Source organism: Sorex fumeus, unplaced genomic scaffold, assembly GCF_029834395.1.
Source record: "Sorex fumeus unplaced genomic scaffold, SorFum_2.1 ptg000099l, whole genome shotgun sequence".
In the NCBI taxonomy this organism is placed as follows: Eukaryota; Metazoa; Chordata; class Mammalia; order Eulipotyphla; family Soricidae; genus Sorex; species Sorex fumeus.
The window spans coordinates 323,963-342,181 of NW_026606156.1; the positions used below are offsets into that span (position 1 = coordinate 323,963).

The window sequence follows — 18,219 nt, forward strand, 5'->3', positions numbered from 1 at the left end:
CATGTTAAACTGCAGAGAGGAAAATAGAAAAGCTAATAGATCTAGGTGTTAATAAGCCTCAGCTCCAGTTAGCTATTCAGGCTCTGAGGGAGAATTACCAAAGGGCAGGTGACCAAAACCAGGAAATTATGCTTTTAATTTTATTTTCATAAAACTGTTCACAGTAATTACATTCAGTATTTCAACACCAATCCCATCACCATTACTTCATATTTTCTCACCACCAATAAACCACCACTAAACCACCTCACAGGCAGATGCTAAATAATTTATTTTGTATTGCTTGCTGGGCTGGAGCAATAGCACAGTGGATAGGGCGTTTGCCTTGCATGCGGCCGACCAGGGTTCAATTCCTCCATCCCTCTCAGAGAGCCCAGCAAGCTATCAAGAATATCCTGTGCGCACAGCAGAGCCTGGCAAGCTCCGCATGGTGTATTTGTTATGCCAAAAAACAGTAACAACAAGTCTCACAATGGAGATGTTACTGGTGCCCGCTCGAGCAAATCGATGAACAATGGGAGGGCAGTGCTACGGTCCTACAGTATTGCTTGCTATGAATAGTATAGGATGTCTAAAACTTTAAATATTGGGGTGCGGAGACATCTCTGTGGCGAGCTGCTGTCTTCCAAGATCAAATGTCCCATTTTGAGGTTTGTTTTTTCAAAGTTAAAATTGAACCCATCCAAATGTGTTATGGGAATCCAGATGGGATCCAGGAATGAGACAGGGACAATAATGGGGAGACCTGTGAAATGTGAGTCCAGTCTGAACACTATGATTGGAGTGTAGCCCTGTAAGCTCAGGGACGCACTAGGCCTGTGCTCAATGCGCCATCTCCCTGTCTGCAAAGGGATTTTGAGGGGGTTGGTTTTTGGTACACACTTAGCAGTGCTGAGGACTTACTTCTGGCTCTGCACTCAGAGATCACTCCTTGGAGGGCTCAGGGAATCATCTGGGGTGCTGGGGATGGAAACTGGCTTAGCCACATGCAAGGGGAGTGCCCTCCCCGCTGTACTATCACTCCGGCCTGGAGGGTTTAGCTTTTCTGAGGGAACCACATACTTGGACGTCATACTCAGTTCTATGTACTCCCGCGTGTTGCAATAAGGAGCTGCAGCCCGAGAGCCCAAAGGGTGATGGAAATCCTTAGTGGCAGCATGGGCATGGTCCCTGAGCTTCGGGCATGTTCATGGTCCTTCCCGAAGCTGCCTCTTTGTGAACTGAGGCAAGAGGGTTCAGTCCCTCCTCCCTCCTGACCCGAGTCAGAAGCCACCATCCTGGCGGGAATGAGTGCTTTTCTGAAGAGTTCCTGGGCACAGAACAAACACCTTCTGAACACTCGTCTGGGACAAAAATGGTGTGTGTGCTGGGGCGGGGGCTAAGGGGGGAATGCTGGCAGGCTTGGGTACACTGCCAGTGGGTGAGCCGAGCCAACTGCCCGAGGGTGAGGCTAATCCTGTGAGAAAAGCAGCTTCAGTCCTAGGACACCGAGCACCTCTGCTCCTGGAACAAATGACTAAGAGGCTTCTGAATCGCCATTCTAGAAAGATGACTTTGTTCGTGTTTTCTCAAAAGTGCTTCTGTTCTCCTTCATTCTGGAGAGACTGAAGGTTTCATTTTTAGCAAGGGCAAAGTGTAGAAACCATGATGCAATCGGATCCAATCCAAGCGAGCGCACAATTCCATGACAAAGCATTTTCTTGTTCAAAATGTCATAATTATCCAAGTTTCTTAGAGTCCCCGGAAGAAAAGCGAATCCAGAAGCAGGAAGGGATGTGAGCACATCTGATGGCCATTCATTAAGGCCTGCAAATAAGACTCAGGCGAATTTGTATTGAATTTCATTCTGGTCGGTATCACCCGAATGGCTTTCTTCATTCCTGAATGCTTCCCATTAACTCTTGTCCCACTGGAAAGAGGAATGTCTGAGATGCTGTTCCCTGGGCCAGGGATGGTGCTTCAGTGCCAGGGCCCCTGGTGGGTCCTTAGCACCAAAACAAAAAATTAAATGCAAGTCCTTCCTTTGCTCTGTACCTGGCTGACACCTTGGCTTTTTTCAGGCGCGGTGTACCACTTTGACAAGTCAACTTCATCCTGCATTTCTGCCAACGCTCTTCTTCCAGACCCTTACGAATCGGAGAGGTAATTCTGTGGGGTGGGCTGGGGGGTCAAGGGCTCCCAAGTGGGCTCAGGAGGCCAAGAGCCCCCCACTGGCAATTTTCAGCCAGGGGCCCAAGGATGTGGTGCTGTTTGGGTTCTGAGATGCTAGGGATCAACCTGTTCACCCTGGCATTGCTGAGGGTTTCCAGGAGCACCCCAAGAAGTGCTGGGAGATGATGTGGAGCTGGGAACTGAACTCAGGTCAAGAGTTGGAAGCATGGGCTGGAGCGATAGCACAATGGGTAGGGCATTTGCCTTGCACGCGCCTGACCCAGGTTCGATTCCCAGCATCCCATATGGTCCCCTGAGCACCGCCAGGAGTAATTCCTGAATGCAGAGCCAGGAGTCACCCCTGAGCATCACCGGGTGTGACCCAAAAAGAAAAAAATAAAGAGTCAGAAGCATGGGGAGGGAGAGATAATACAGGGGCAAGGTGCTTGCCATGCACACGCCCAACACGTGTTTGATTGCTGGCAGCCCATATGACCCTGAACCTCATCCGGAGTGATCCCTGAGCACAGAGCCAGATGTAAATTCTCAGAACTTTCTGGTGTGACCCAAAATACAAAACAAACCAAAAAAGAGGCTGGCAAACTTCTTTTGTAAAGAGACACAGTAACTATTTTAGGCTTTATAGGTTTCTGCTTCAACTTTTTCAGCCTTCCTTTGCAGCATCAGAGCATCTCTGAAGAAACAGATGTGCTATGTTCCAGTAAAACTTTATTTACAAAAGTGGGCAGCAGGAAGAGTTGCCTCACAGGCAGGGTCCGCTGACCTGCTAGAAATCCTTGTTAGGAAGCGCTTACTGAATATATGGTATTAAGACTTGACAGCGGTAGGGCGTTTGCCTTGCACGCAGCCAACATGGCCGACCCGAATTCGATTCCTCCGCCCCTCTTGGAAAGCCCGGCAAGCTACCGAGAGTATCTCGTCCGCACGGCAGAGCCTGGCAAGCTCCCTGTGACGTATTCAATATGCCAAACACAGTAACAACAAAGTCTCCAATGGAGACGTTACTGCACCCGCTCGAGCAAATCGACGAACAACGGGAGGGCCTTTACCTTTACCTTTACCTAAGACTTGTCATTCTCATGTCAAAGATTCATCTGGAGCTTAATTAAAAGATTTTGTTGTTATTTGAGGGCTACTCAGCAGTGTTCAAGGCTAACTCCTGTTCTGCATTACTGGCCTCTAGAAACTTTAGAATAATTTTAATTAGCTTTGCAAAATGTTTTCTTGTCCGGGAAGACAGTGAAAAATTGGTATTAACTGAAAACTTTATTTTGGGTTTCTTTTTTTTTTTTTTTGAGTGGGGGAAGACACTCAATTATATTCAGGGTTTACTCCTGGCTCTGTGCTCAGGGATCACTCCTGATGAGCTCAGAGGACTATATGGGGTGCTAGGGATGCAGGTCTATTGCATGCCTTACCCATCTCTTTGGCCCTTAACTAAAAATTTTTATTTTGTATTTTTGGGGTCTGGGGCCACACCCAGCAGTGCTCAGGGGCTACTCCTACTCTGTACATAGGAATGACCCCCTGGTGGTACTCAGGAAGTCGAACTGGGGTCTACCACATGCCTTAATCCTTGGATTATCTCTCCATCTCCCTTTATTTTTTGGTTTTGTTTTGGGGTCAGACCCAGGGGTACTCAGGGCTTACTCCTGACTCTGCACTCAAGGATCATTCCTGATGGGCTTAGGGAACATATGGGACACCAAGAATCAAACCTGGGTAGGCCACATTCAAGACAAGTGACCTACTTGCTGTACTATTGCTCCAATTCTAACCCTCTAAAATTTTTCAAAACGTAATCCAAGTACTTTGTTGTCATACTAAAACACCATTTTCTTCCTCATTAGAAAGCAGATTTTAGAGAGACAGTTGTTTTGTGAAATGAACTCCAGGGCCTGTATTAACCCTGAGTTGCATTCCTAGCCCCAAGCACCTTTGAAAGACAGAAGTACCTTGGTGTTCATTTCCCTCATCACCGCCTGTGGTTTAGCTTTCTCTCCCTTCCATCTTTCCTTCCTGGTTGGATGACTACGAAGTGATATTTCAGACTGAGTAGCCCTGGTGCTATTTTTGGCAGCTGGTGTGAGTACCACCCTATCAGGCTGCAAGAATCACTACTTGCCTCTGTTCTGTGTAGGGTCTATGTGGCTGACTCGCTTATTTCCAGCGCTGGTGAAGGACTCTTTGCAAAGGTGGCGGTGGGACCCAGCACCGTTATGTCTTTTTATAATGGAGTTCGGATTACACACCAGGAGGTGAGTGAGGGACCTGAGGACAATCTGACTGGGTGTGGAGCTTTGTTTCAAACCGTCTTCCTGGTCTCCTTATCTCATTTACTTTAGAAACTAAATCAGCTGGCTAGATCATTGTCAAATGAGTGCTATCTGGTCTTTGAAAAGCTCCTGTCTGAAACAGCAGAAACAGGAGCGCCTGAGAGACTTGCAAACCACAGAAAGTGATTTCTCCCTGTTCTGAAGGCCCCGAGTCGAAGATGCCAGTGGCAGCAAGTTCAGGGGTCCTCAGAGCCGCTGATTCCTGCACTCCCCTCACTTCTCGCACCGGGCAGAAGGGAACAGAGAGCTTTCAGGGCAATAATCCCGCTCATCAAGGCTCCCAAAGGAGCCACATCCCCAGAGGCACCATCTACAGACGCCCTCACCTTGGAGGGGGTGAGGGATGGTGACAAGCTTTGCCTCAGAGCTTCGGCAGTAATTACGTGATAGGGCTAGAAAACCAGCATGGGAGCTGGAGCTGCGGCACTGGCCTTGCGCGTGGCTGACCCTGTCTTGATTGCCACACCCGCTTGCAGGGTGGCTGTGATCCTGAGGGCTGCACTCCGGGGTCCCCCAGCGTCACACCAAGTGCGCAACCCCTGGACTTTGCTAACAGCAAGGGAAAGGATGGGCAGGGAAGGAGCAGGGCCTGGTGCTGCTGGCTGTGTGCTACCTGACACGATTCTCCCACATTTCCTGGCGCTTTGCCTTCCTGTGCTGCTGTAGGAGGAAGAGGAGCGCACAGGATGTGGGATCAGGTGGACCAGGGATGAGGCGAGGGATCACAAAGGGGCTCACCTGTCCTCATGACAAGAGCTAAAGATCTCCCGACCAGAGAGAGGCGGAAATGACGGGGGTCGTCAGCACTTCTGTGGACTGTTTGCTGATGTGGGCCCACCCTCGCTTTTATGAATGGCAGCTGCATACAAGGTTCTGGGTTCAGGTCTTAGGCACAGAAAATCAATTCTTGGATCAGTATTTTGAAAAGGTCCAGTTAATAGGCGGAGAGGGGGGTTGGGGGTAAAAAGAGAGAGAGAGAGAGAGAGAGAGAGAGAGAGAGAGAGAGAGAGAGAGAGTGTCCAGGGGGCTAAAGCTCTTGCTTTACATGCAGCTGACCTCAGTTCAGTTCAATCCCTGGTGCTGCATATGGTCCCCACAGTCAAGCGTAATCCCTGGGCACAGCCGGGTAGGACCCAAACATCCCTCCCAACAACTAAAATAAGATAAAATCAGAGCCAGAGAGATGACTCAAGGGCTGAGAGCAGGCTTTGCATGAGAGGCCCAGGTTCAATCACTGGCAACCCCCCTCCTCCCTCCCCCCGCCCCCCGCCCAGCACCCTCCAATACACAGGCAGAATAGCACAGCCCGCTGGGTTGGGCTTGAGCTCCTGCTCTGCCTGTGCCCATGTGGTTGTGAGCACCTGTCTGCCGCATCTCCCTTCTTGAGATGAGGACTTTCATATGCAATGCCAGGATGTGTACCGGGGCTCTCTTCACTCTGGGAAGCCTGCGTTCTCTCGAGCACATTCTCAGTCTCTTCTCTTCTTTAAAACTTCCAAATAAAATCTGTTGTATTTCAAGAAATAAAGGGCAGGAAAAATCTGTGGATTCTGTTGTTCTACCTGGTTCTACCACACTGATCACTGGAGTAGGGAGGGTTAGGGAGTGGCCCAGAGGGCTGCAGAGAACCCCCAAACCCCCTGCCATCCCAGGCACCCACTTCAGGCTCTCTGGTTGGATGCTGCTGGGTGCCTGTCCCTGAGGTCCTCTGCTTTCTCTGCAGGTTGACAGCAGGGACTGGGCCCTAAATGGAAACACACTGTCACTGGATGAGGAAACAGTCATTGACGTGCCGGAGCCTTTCAACCACGTGACTGAGTACTGCGCCTCCCTGGGACACAAGGCGAATCACTCCTTCACGCCCAACTGCGTCTACGACATGTAAGTAGAACATGCCACCTTCCAGAGATTGAGGACAAGGGTGGGAAGAAGGCATCCTGCCTGCACTCAGGATCCTAGGAGCCTTTCAAAGACTGTCGGAAACAGCCCTAGTATCCAACTGCGGCAGGTGAGATGAGAACAGTGATTCCATGAGGCCAAGTTCTAGGGAAACTGGCCAGGTCTTCCATCTCCCTGCAGACTGTCTCACTAAGATTTCTTTGGATGCAGGATTGAGCCAAGGGCGTCATGCATGCGACTTGAGCTTTGCCACAGTGCTGCATTTCCACCTTTCATGGTGGACTTCGGCTCTTTCATGGTCTCATTCTGGACAGAGTCCCAATGAGAATATTTGTGTTCTTTGAAATCATAGTAAAAACTGACATTGTTCTCCACGGTGGACAGCAGGGAAAACTATACAATGAATGAAAGGGTTGCAGTAGTACTTTAAGCCCAGGGCATGCAGTATCCGTGCTGGAAATAGCTTCTGAAATCTGAGGCCATGGTCTGGAGAAACAGTTAGAGCTTGCGTGGAACATGACTGACCCCAGTTATGATCCCTAGCACAACAGGGGCTGGGGCAATAGTACAGTGGAAAGGGCACTTGCCTTGCATGCGGCTGACCTGGGTTCAATCCGGCATTCCATATGGTCCTCCAGGACCACCAGGAGTGATTCCTGAGTAACCCCTGAGCACTGCGGGGTGTGGCCCAAAGGAAAAAAAGAATTCCCAGCATCAGTTATGGTCCCCCTGAGCACCATCAAGAGTGGAAAAGAGTCAGAAATAGCCCAAGTACCACCAGGTTTGCACCACCAGTCAGTCAAATAAATCAACCCAAGGCCCTATTATGTGATGAGAAAGTTGGCAGGCACACTGAGGCTTGTCCATGGAGGCGCCTGGTGCACACTTAACAAAGGACCCAAGGCTACACCCCATCTGTGAGAATTCCCCCACGTGTGGCTGAATTCAGAGAGGTGCACAGATGCGGTTGGGGGTACAGGGAAATGGGGCTTATGACTGCCTAAGTCTGGGGTGATTTTAGGGTAAAATGTTTAAAAATTAGATAAAAAGCTATATAACTGGATTGTCACTTCAAATGGATGGACGTACATGGACTAACAGGATCCCATCAAAATTCTTACTAGATAGAAATTAGATCATCCTACTTACCCAGGGGTTGAAACTCCCCATCCGGCTCATGGAACCTCCAAGCCACCTCTGGATGGAGTTTGTCTACAAAGGATAGCTGTCTGAAGAGACTTAAGCCGCTCTTGTGAATTCAGCCTTCGGACTCTGGAAATTCTTTCTATCCTGGTCCGATGGCTTTCTTTGTTACATCCAGTTCTAGGTCTTTAGTATCTTTCTTTTTAATTTTTGGGCAGTTATGGAGGCAGGGATTTGGGCCATACCTGCCTGTGCTCACGGCTTATTCCTGGCTCTGTGCTCAGGGATCACTCCTGGCAGTGCTTGGGGTGGTGCCAGGGAGGGAACACTGGCCAGCCATGAACGAGGCAAGAATGAAACTGACACTGGTGAGAACGAGGCCCTGTTTCCAGTCCCCGTGATCTCCCTTTCTTTCTCCATGAGTTTCAATCACTCTTCTACATAGTACTTCCACCAAAACTTTAGTTTCTTGAGCATCTGAATGTGCTTTTTCCAAAGTCTAGCATGTCTGACCATTCCTGATGCCACCGGCCCTGCCCTACCTCAGCACATCCTGTGAATGCTGCAGGTGCTATAAGTGGCCTCTTCCCCGCGGTTCTCGTTTGTTCACAAAAGCTGGATCAACTTGAGTGTTGATCTGTAGGAACACTGCCAGGATTTGCATGTCCCTTTCTGCATCTCAGAGATGGCTTTAAAATTCACGTTCTGGCAAGGACGTGCTCTTCTTGGCAGCCAGGAGCATGTACTGGGGCTCCAGCTTCTGTTTAAAGGGTGGGTGGAAATGGCAAAGGACATGTGTCATGTGAAATGAAACTGACACTGGTGAGAGCATGCCAAGACTTCCAGAGCCAATGTGAAGGCGGCCAGAGCAACGTTCCCAGCTGCACCTGGTTTACCACGGCCCTTTCATGCAGAACCAACTGGAATAATTGCTGCTACGGCTGTTCTTTTCCAACAAGTTGGTTCTATGCTTCCCTTGTGAGGATCCGATTTTTCTCAATCCCAAAGACAGCAGAAGGCAAACAAGGGTCCATCCACGAAAAATCAAGTCTCTGTCCTTTCTCGTGTTGGTTTCTAGCCTACTGTGACTGATTAGTCATGCGGGACAAATGGAAGGATACAGACTAGAACTACATGCAAAATCCAGGTCCCAGTTCATGGCCTTCATTTGTTTCTGAGATGACTGGCAGAGTTGTACATGCTGTAACATACTCTGAAAGCAGTTATTTTTAAAAGTTACTAAAGCACCATGATTTACAAAGTCCGAGTTGGATTTTAGACATACTATGTCTCAGCACCAGTCCCACCACTAGTGTCTTCTTCCCTCCCCCAGGGTTCCCACTTTTCCTCCCACCCAACCCCAGCCCCAGCCTGCCACCTTGACAGGCAGTTTGTGTTTTGGATCAAAACTGAGGTTCCTGAGGTGTGAATCTTGTTTTCAGTGTTGCTGACAATGTGATTTGCATATTCAGCTACACCACTCCTTTGTATCACTGATGTACTTGGATCCCCTTGACCTCTGTTCCTCATTTCTTTTCAGATCTTCTTCCCCCTCAGTTTTTCTTCTTCTCTGTCCTATTCCTCCCTTTACTCTGGGGCCAAGGGTGATCTAGGCATCCCCTTTCAAACATTGCATTCCTTCAGCCAGTTATACCACACAGCACCTAACAGTGAGATTACCGTTTGTCCTTCTTCTGGCTTACTTCACTGAAGATGGATCTTCCCATTCCAGCCATGTTGCATTTCATTGTTCCTTACAGCAGGGTAGTATTCCATTGTGTATATATGCCACATCTTTACGATCCACTTATCATTGGACATCTAGGTTGATTTTATTTCTAAAGTGTGTGAATAATAGTGTGTATATTATGTCTTTCTGAATGAACATTTTTTGTCCTGAGGGTAGATAACCAGAAGTGGAATTGTTGGATCATAAAGTTGTCAGCAGTTTTAGATGCCAAAAGCAGAGACAAGGCTACTTTCCTGGGACTGAGGAAATGATTCCAAGGGTTGTAAAACAGAACAGGCTGCATTCTGGAGAGGAACTCTTCAACTGAGGCGAGAATAGTGCTTCATCAATGCGGGTCCTAGAGTCTTTGCTTCCGGCAATGCTGTGGAGTGCCTGGGGCTCTTTCCTATTATTCCCAATGTTCTGAAGGTGCTTCCTCATGGGGTACAGATCTGAGCTGATGGACTGATGTGTCCACATGCTGGCCAGCTGCTTGGGGTTGCATATCACTTGGTGCTGCCCATGATGGCGGATCTACAGCCAGACCAGGCTGGTTTGTTTTTGGGGATTGCACCCAGCGATACTCAGGGTTAACTCCTAGCTCCGCACTCAGAAATCACTCCTGAGGAACATATGGGATTACGGGGATCAAACCTGGGTCAGGTGAATGCAAGGCAAGCACCTTACCACTGTACTCTCTTCAGCCTCTAAGCTTTTTAGACTTGAATGTGAGAATCCCAGGGATCCTGGGGTCTCTTCCATAGGAAGGTGTGATATGGAGAGGGCTGTGGGTGGGTTCCTGAATCAGCTCCTGCTTTGTCTTTGACTTGCCCCCACCAAACTCTGAATGACTGTGCATCCTGATGCAGGTTTGTGCATCCCCGTTTTGGGCCCATCAAGTGCATCCGCACACTGCGGGCTGTGGAGGCTGACGAGGAGCTCACGGTGGCCTACGGCTACGATCACAGTCCCCCGGGTAAGAGTGGGCCCGAGGCCCCCGAGTGGTACCAGGTGGAGCTGAAGGCCTTCCAGGCTGCGCAGCAGAAGTGAGGGGCCTGATGCCCGGCCCGAAATTTGGATCTATGCACCGTGTTCATCCGATGAGCGCTGGACAACCAGGGACCGCCCCACCAAGACCGTGCCCTGCACCTTCCCCCTGCATTATCCACGATGTTCTCGCCTCCTAACTAGGTTTGATCGCATTACTCAGACCAGATTCAAAATTAGCCAGCCTGGTGACCAGGTCCCCACCACCTCCCGCACCCCTCACCCACCACAGCCAGCCAAGTCTGAATCAGCACCACACAGAGATGCCAAATGATCCCAGGCAAGGCAGGGTGGGGGTGAGGGAATCATTATTAGCATTTTTCTCCCGATATTTTCTTCTCACCTCCAGTGCAGATTGGGTGATCACATTTGCGCACGCACCCTGTCGAGGTCAGAGAATTCTGTTTTCATTCTCTAGAGGTAGTGTCATTTGCCTTTTAACCTTTGGTCTGTATCTTGCAATAGAATGGCTTTGTTTTGGTGTTTTTTTTTTTCCTTGTGAACAAATCCCCACTTTTTGGGGTCATTTCCTGCCACCATTCCTGTTGTGTATCTTAGATTCTCTTTTACAAGCAAGCACCTCCAAAGGAATTGGGGCTCCGTGCTAGTGGGTGGGTCTCGCTGGCTTTCTAGATGATCGTTTCATTATCATGTCTAATATAGGGAACTGGCTCCTAGGGCCGGGGCATTATTATAGCATTTTTATTCGCGCATGGAAACAAAGATACCTTTGCTTTAAGATGTGAGAAGACATACATTTAATTTGTTTGCATTAAGTTATGGAAGCGTTGTAATATATACTTTAAGGAAGAAGAGAGGGAAATTAGTCTTTCTAAGCAGCAACTGTGGCAAATTTGCGCTCTATTTCCCTTGGTAGGAATTTTTTCTCCTTGGCACACATTAAATGTACATAACATAGAGCCACCTGGCCTGCCAGCACCACGCACTGAATTCAAAGCTAAAGAGCAAACTTGAATTCTAACCCAGAATTCACAAGTTGTCCTATTTTGTTTTCACTGCTACTATTGAGAGAGACATACTGATCACTAGGAACAAACCAAATCATAATGCTGACTCTTGGTCATTATAATTTCAAAGCACTTACTGCTTCAAAGCATTGAGTTCAAAGTTAACACCTGTATTTGAAAGGCAACAAAATCAGTAGCCTCCCCTGCCATTTTCCTAGCCACACATAATCACCGCTGCAGAAATAAGGAGAAAACCCCTGGTTTTTAGTTTAGCTCACTAGAAATAGAATCTCACCAGATAGCTCTGAGTGAATTCTGAGTGTGCAGGGTTTGGGTCAGTGTCCCCACCACCTGTGGTGATGAGAGGTCAGGAATTGGCACCAGCTCGCATATGGCAGCACTCCTGAAGACCTGCCAGCCTTACTGAGGGAACATTAGGTTGCCCATGAGACCCAACTGATTGATGGGGTGTGGGAGCTGGTCCCTACACCTGGGTTCTCGGGAGTCAACTTCTCAGACTTAGGTGAGGCAATGATCTTCATAGGAAAAGGAAGAATCAGTCCTGACCTCTCCCTGGATCTTAGGGGTTTATGTATGTTTTGCAGAAATGAATTTCAGAAGACGGTGAAGTAGAGTAGTTTATTTTTAAAATAAATGAGGTCAATGAAATGTATCCAAGAAAGAATATGAGCTTCTCAGAGAGAGCAAGCTGGGAGAGAGTAGGCTAGCGTAAAGGACACACCCCTGCAGCCAGAATAAATAGAACAGGCAGGGCACTTGTTTTGCACACATCAGACTTCAGCATCCCCTATGGTCCTCCAAGGCCCACCAGGAGTTGATCCCTGAGCAGAGATAGGAGTAAGCCCTGAGCACCACCAGGTGTGGTCCTCCCCAAAAACAAAACAGAACACACGCCTACCCTGAGATCGGGTGAATGGAGTGCTGCCAGTTGCCCAGGAGACTCTCTAGGCCTTTCCAAGCAACATTGGCTAGGGATTCTCTGTGCAGATAAAAGTCATTACTAGGATGCTGTCAAGGAAAGGGACTTGGCCCTGGTGGTACTCTTCATTCAGCCCCCTTAGGGCCTTTGATCTTGCTGTGCTGTCTCTAGAAGGATCCTACCATTCACTTTTACCAGGCTTTCTCAGTCTTGAGCCTTGGACTGGATAATTCCCAAACATTTCTGTTTTGATGGCTTCTTGGCCTTCATTGGCCAGGGGCTCCCTCTGTGGCCATTTCCATTATAGCGAATTGGGGGAGTTCCTTGTTTAAGCCAGTCTGGGAAGGCAGCCCCATAGGAGCAGAACTCAGCCTGGTGATCAAGGGAGATGATGAAAATTTCCAGGTGGTGGGGAAAGCCTTGGTCACAGAAATATTCACTCAGAGCTGTCTCCGCCCTACCCTGCATGACTAAACCTTCCCTAGCAGCTTTTCTACAGTAAATACTACCTTATGTTAGAGTTAGGAATAGGATCATCTGCAGAAATGTGTCCTTGAAAGGACCTTGGATGCCTTTGAATGCACTCAGAGAAACAGCTGCAAGGACTAAGAGGCCGAGGGAGGAGGGACTAGAGACACAGGCCAGGCAGCCCAGTGGACCTGGGAAAAACCACAGGCCTGGGAAAAAATATCCCTTTTCTGGCCTCTCTGAGCCTGCCTGTAGTTCAGCTCCTTCCAGGGTTCTTCACACTTGAGAAGCTATTTCCTTATCACCCTGAAAAGACCCAGGGGGAGGCAAGTGTCACCAGTTCCTTTGAATTACTCTCCAAATGGCAGGAACTGATCCCCTAACCAAGAACCCAGGGTCACCTCCTCAATGAGACAGAAGTGACAAGTTGGGAATTTCCCTTTCATGTATAAAATTGCAAATCACTCACCCACAGAATGCACATATGATCTTCCAAGAAGGTATCTCTTTTTCCTGTGTTTGGCTTTGTTTGAAAACAGTTGCCTCCAGCTTCTGTCTTAGGAGTAAGTAATAAGTTAGAATCCAACCTGGGTTATTGGTTTGTTTGGGTTTTTGGTTTTTTGGTTTTTTTTTTTGCTTCCAAAATATAAGTAAAACTATGTTGCAAGACTGGTAGTTGTGAAGTTTTAAGCCACAGATCAAAGGTTCTCCAAACATTAAATCGACATAGTCTTGAGATACCTCAAGAGACTGTTTTGATTTTGATCTTTCCTTCTGGATTTTGGAGCCTCGATGTCATTTTTTTTTTTTAAAAAAATTTTAATACTTTTGCTTTGCCAGCTGTGTGCGCGTACATAGTCAAAGCAACGAACCGATTTTAAGCCATATGACCACAGGGGGCTGCAACCCTTTCCACCAATTTTAATGCGTTTGTATGTAAATAGATGTTTGTATGAAATCTTTTCCTGGTTAGGAAGATATTTAAATGAAGCTGAATCACTCCAGTGCTATTTAAACCAATTACACATTTTCGGGTGAGAATTCTCAGAGTCTATGGAGATATGATGCAGATCAAGTTTTGATTTGTACAAATCCAAACCAAGCCTACCAGTAACCCTCCCGGCAACCTCGCCATGTTGCTGCCTCCCCGTGGAGAGTTCCGTAGGCCCCCCAGTGCCTCCTGGTATAAGTTAGGTGCTCAAGGAGGTGCATCCTGGGACATCGCTCCGGGTCCTCAGGCCGGTGAGTGCATTCGAGATGCGGGTGCAGTTTCCCGGAGCGAGTGTCACTTTCTTTGCAGGGCAGCAGAATCTGAAGCCAGAGGTGGCCACTGGACCCCTGGCATGGGGCTTGCTGGCCACCATCCCTTGCCACCCTGACTGCCTAGCCACACTTGTCAGGGAGGCCAGCCTCAGTGGAATTGGGGTTCACTCCCCTACCCATCCCCCACAGGATTTCCCCTTTCTGCCAGCAGCCCCTGCCTCCTGCCCTCCCCGCCTCGCCTGTGCAGAGAGGACGGAGCAGAGAGCATCTGGCCAGGGGCCCAATTCTCAGCACAGTCATTTCCCGTCTCAACTCTAGAGACACTACACACCCAAACCCCCAAAATTCCAGCCCAAGACAGACTTCCTTGGAGAGCGTGGCTCACTGTCTGTGATGTCACACTGCCTGTGTGATGTCACACCCTGCTTCCAAGTTGCTTTCTCAGCTAGACCAAGCTCATCATCCCTAGAACCAGCGTCCCTTCTCTTCCCACCCTTCCTTTCCCAGTTCACCCCCTTAATACTGCACCTCAACACGGCTTCTTTTTCTGCTTTGATCCTGGTTATAATGAAATGATACACATTAAGACAAATGTTCACTGTGGATACTAGCAATACGTGCACAGGCCAATGTATGGGGAGCTGTCGACTTGCTTTGGGATCACTCCGGATCTCCTCTTTTGCAAGGAGAGGCCCACTTGTCCTAGAAGCTAGGTTCAGGGTTCTATGCTCCCTACTTCAAAAGTTTTTCCTCCTGGGTTTTCTATGTCCTCTTTCTATCCTGAAATGCATTTATGAGGTGGTGAAGCCTGTTTTAAGGATGGGAAGCCTGGGGTACGCTTTCAGCATTTCTGGCAACCCAAAGTTAACCCCATCTCAGTTAATGAGCATCTCCGATTGGTCTTTTGTGCAATTTGAACTAAATCTATGAGCCTTATTCAATATCTCTAAGTCTATGGTTTTTTAAATTATGGGGAATTAATGAAAGATGTTTACATGGATGATGTTTGCCCTTACTGTGTTACGAATGAGTTTTTTGTAGTGTGTCTGGGTGCATGTGCAAGAGAGTAGGGAAAACTGTTTCTGAAACAAAACTTGACAAATATTTGTAATGAAAAGCAAACTTAAAGATTGCTCTAATTGCGCTATAGAAACAACGCAAGTATTAAACAAAATAGACCATCTTGTCCTTGTCTTCTTTTGGGCCTCAGGGTGGGAGGGGGGTTAGGATTTATTTCTGTCTTCTACCCCCCATAGGCTCAAACCATTAAGTAATTTAAAGGGTTTTTAAAAATATCATTAACAGGGAGGCCAGAGCAATAGTATATAGTGGAGTTAAACATTTGCCTTGTACTTGGCTGACCCAGGTTTGATCCCTGGCACCCCATATGGCCCCCAAACCAGAAGTGATCTTTGAGTGCAGGTCCTGAAGCAAGTCCTGAGCACCACTGGGTGTGCCCCAAAGTCAAAAAAGAGAAAAACTTAAGAATAAAATATTAGTAACCATTTTCAAAACATTTCAAGAACTGAAAGTTAGGCAGTTACTGACTGCCCGGGTGTATAACGGGCTTCTTATACACTCAAGAAGAAGCTGAGAACATGGGTAACTTTCCATCACAAGATGGAGCGATAGCATAGCTGGGGCAGGGTGTTTGCCTTGCACACGGTCGGCCTGGGTTCAAATCCCAGCATCCCATATGATCCCCTGAGCACTGCCAGGGGTAATTTCTGAGTGTAGAGCCAGGAGTGACCCCTGTGCATCGCCGAGCGTGACCAAAAAAAAAAAAAAAAAAACCGAAAGATCCTTTGGCCGCATGATTGCCATCAAATATTTTGGAGGGGTCGAAGAGAGTGTAGCGGGTGGGGTGCTTGTCTTGCATGCTGCTGACCGGGTCCGATCCTGGAACTACATATTGGACCCTCACCCCCACCCCTCCACCAGGAGTGAGTCCTGAGCACGGCAGGGTGTGGCCCTCCTCACGCACATCCTCCGAAGACGCACATGCTGGCCCCTCCCCCACCCCTGATCTCACCAGTGCAGCACGACGACGACGACGACGACGACGACGACGACGACGACGACGACACTCGGGAAGCGCACGCAGAGCCGGGCGTGGGGTGAGGGGGCAGAAAGGGCGCCCCAAGTCCTAGCATCGAGCGGCCCTGAGAGTCGCCCCGAGAGCCAGCCGTGCCTCGCGGGCTTCTGGGGGAGGTGCCGAGCGACGCTCACCTCAGAGCTCAGCCCCCTCAGGCACGTCCTTTCTTCACAAAGCCCCGGACCCCCCCACCCCCCAGTCAGTCAGGAAGAGGGTGGACCTGGCCACCCCTACTCACTGTCCGCTCGCCGGCCGCCACCCCGTGGACGGGGCTGCTCCTTCCCGCCATCGCCTGAGGTGCCGGCTGGCTCTGCGGCCACTTGTCCCGGAAGGGCAGAGAAAGGCCGAGCCGGTGCCACAGACCAGGAAGCCATGGAGGAAAGGTGCCCGGGAGAAGGCAGGTGACGGGGTGTCACCGAGAGACCCGGTGGGGAGCACCGAGGCCGACGCGAGCTGGAGGTGGCGGCGGGAAAACCTACCTTCCGGCCGGGCCGCCCAGCATGGCGGAGCGGAAGTGCCCGCCCGCAAACCGGATGTACGAGTGGCAAGACCGGAAGTACAGGATGGTGGCCCGCAGGGGCCTTGAGGGCAGACCGGCTGACGGCGCGGACCCCGGGAGGAACTTGCAAGCGGGGTTTTACCCGTATCAGGTGGGCGAGACCGGCTGGGTCTTCGCAGGGTCGGTGCAGAGGGACGTGGGGGCTGCGGTGTCCTGTCCGAGGCGTCTGGCGGCCAGTGTCGTGTGGCGCAGGAATGAGTCAGCTGTGCGGTGGCGCGGGTTGTTTCTCTCGGTGTCCAGGTAATCGCGGGGTGTGCAGGGCCAGAGAGAAGAAACGGGGAGATGCTCCGTGCACAGGGGTAGTGGCACCCCGCTCTTTGCAGTTCCCCGCCGTGCCGGCGCCCTCTGGTGCCCAGGGTGCCTCGCACGGTGTGCACGGTGTCCCACGGAGATTGAGAGCAAACATGACTCTGCATTTCTGTAATGTGGATGGGTTTTTGCTTTTGTTTTTTATTTTCTTTCTTATAAGAGTTGGTGCTATAAGTGGGAAACAGCCTCACTCCTGCAAGGCATACGCTATATCCTGGAGCTATACGCCTCGCCCTAATTTTTTTCTTTTTGGGTTACACCCAGCGATGCACAGGGCTTACTCCTGGCTCTGCACTCAGGAATCACCCCTGGCGGTGCTCAGGGGACCATATGGGATGCTGGGAATCGAACCCGGGTCGGCAGCGTGCAAGGCAAGTGCCCTACCCTCTGTGCTATTGCTCCAGCCCCCATGGCCCTAATTTCAAGTATTAAAAAAATTCATGCAGTGATTTACGAAGCTATTTTTCAATAGAGTTTAAGGCATAAAATGTTCCCATCTCTACTCACACCTCCCTATAATCTTATCGCTCCAACAGTGGCCCAAATTCTCTCACTCTTCATCCACTGACTCCCTGACCAAGGGATTTTAATTATTGTAGTTTGGGTCCCGTGCTTTCAGTGATTTTGTTCTGGTTCTTTAGATATATACAGACACCTATCCCCCCACAGCACAGCTCCATGGGACCCCTGATCTTGGTGCCTGTGTTCGTTCCAGGCCTCCTCTATCACTTCCCCTCCATCTCTCTCCTAGTCATTTTTGCTTTTCTAATCTAGAGGCAACATGTTTTCCATCTTTGATACCTCCCCTGCCCTAGACATGTTATTCCATCCGCCCAATAGTTAAAGGAAAGCCTCGCTTCTAATTCCTTGCTCGGAGCATCCCTCAGATGGGCTCCTGCAGCAGGTTCCTTGCCCTAGCCAGGGACACATGCTTCACTGGGACCAGAGCACGATTCTCCTTTTGATTCAGATACTTAAGTCTGGAAAGTGACATACCAGCCAAAATCCCAGTTCTGAGCGTCTACAAATCAAGAAGGTGATTTTGGGAAGAAACCAGCCAGGCGGAGAAACAAACACTTCTTCCTCCTGCGCAGGATTCCTTTGCATCCTACAGAAACACCTACCTCATTGAGGGGAGGTTTGCTTGTAAGCACTGTACCAGTTTGGTTAGTTATCTCCCTTAATTTTCACAATAGAAAACACTATGATATTTCATCACTTGGGAAGGATTTCCATCCTAACTGGTTGAAAGGAAAAGAAAAAGTAAAACAATGCAAGAAAGAAGAATGGG

The 18,219-nt window shown here is 49.3% G+C and overlaps 1 protein-coding gene across 1 annotated transcript in view; it reads left to right on the forward strand.

The window, feature by feature from the left end:
* The window catches only part of SETD7 (SET domain containing 7, histone lysine methyltransferase), a 37,992-nt gene extending 22,846 nt beyond the window's left edge, over positions 1-15,146 (forward strand). The window contains exons 5-8 of the mRNA XM_056134490.1: positions 2,061-2,142; positions 4,313-4,430; positions 6,232-6,389; positions 10,149-15,146. Coding sequence (XP_055990465.1) covers positions 2,061-2,142; positions 4,313-4,430; positions 6,232-6,389; positions 10,149-10,329 — 539 coding nt within the window. The 3' untranslated portion in view covers positions 10,330-15,146. The remainder of the gene's footprint in view (positions 1-2,060; positions 2,143-4,312; positions 4,431-6,231; positions 6,390-10,148) is intronic.
* The last annotated feature ends 3,073 nt before the right edge of the window (positions 15,147-18,219 follow it).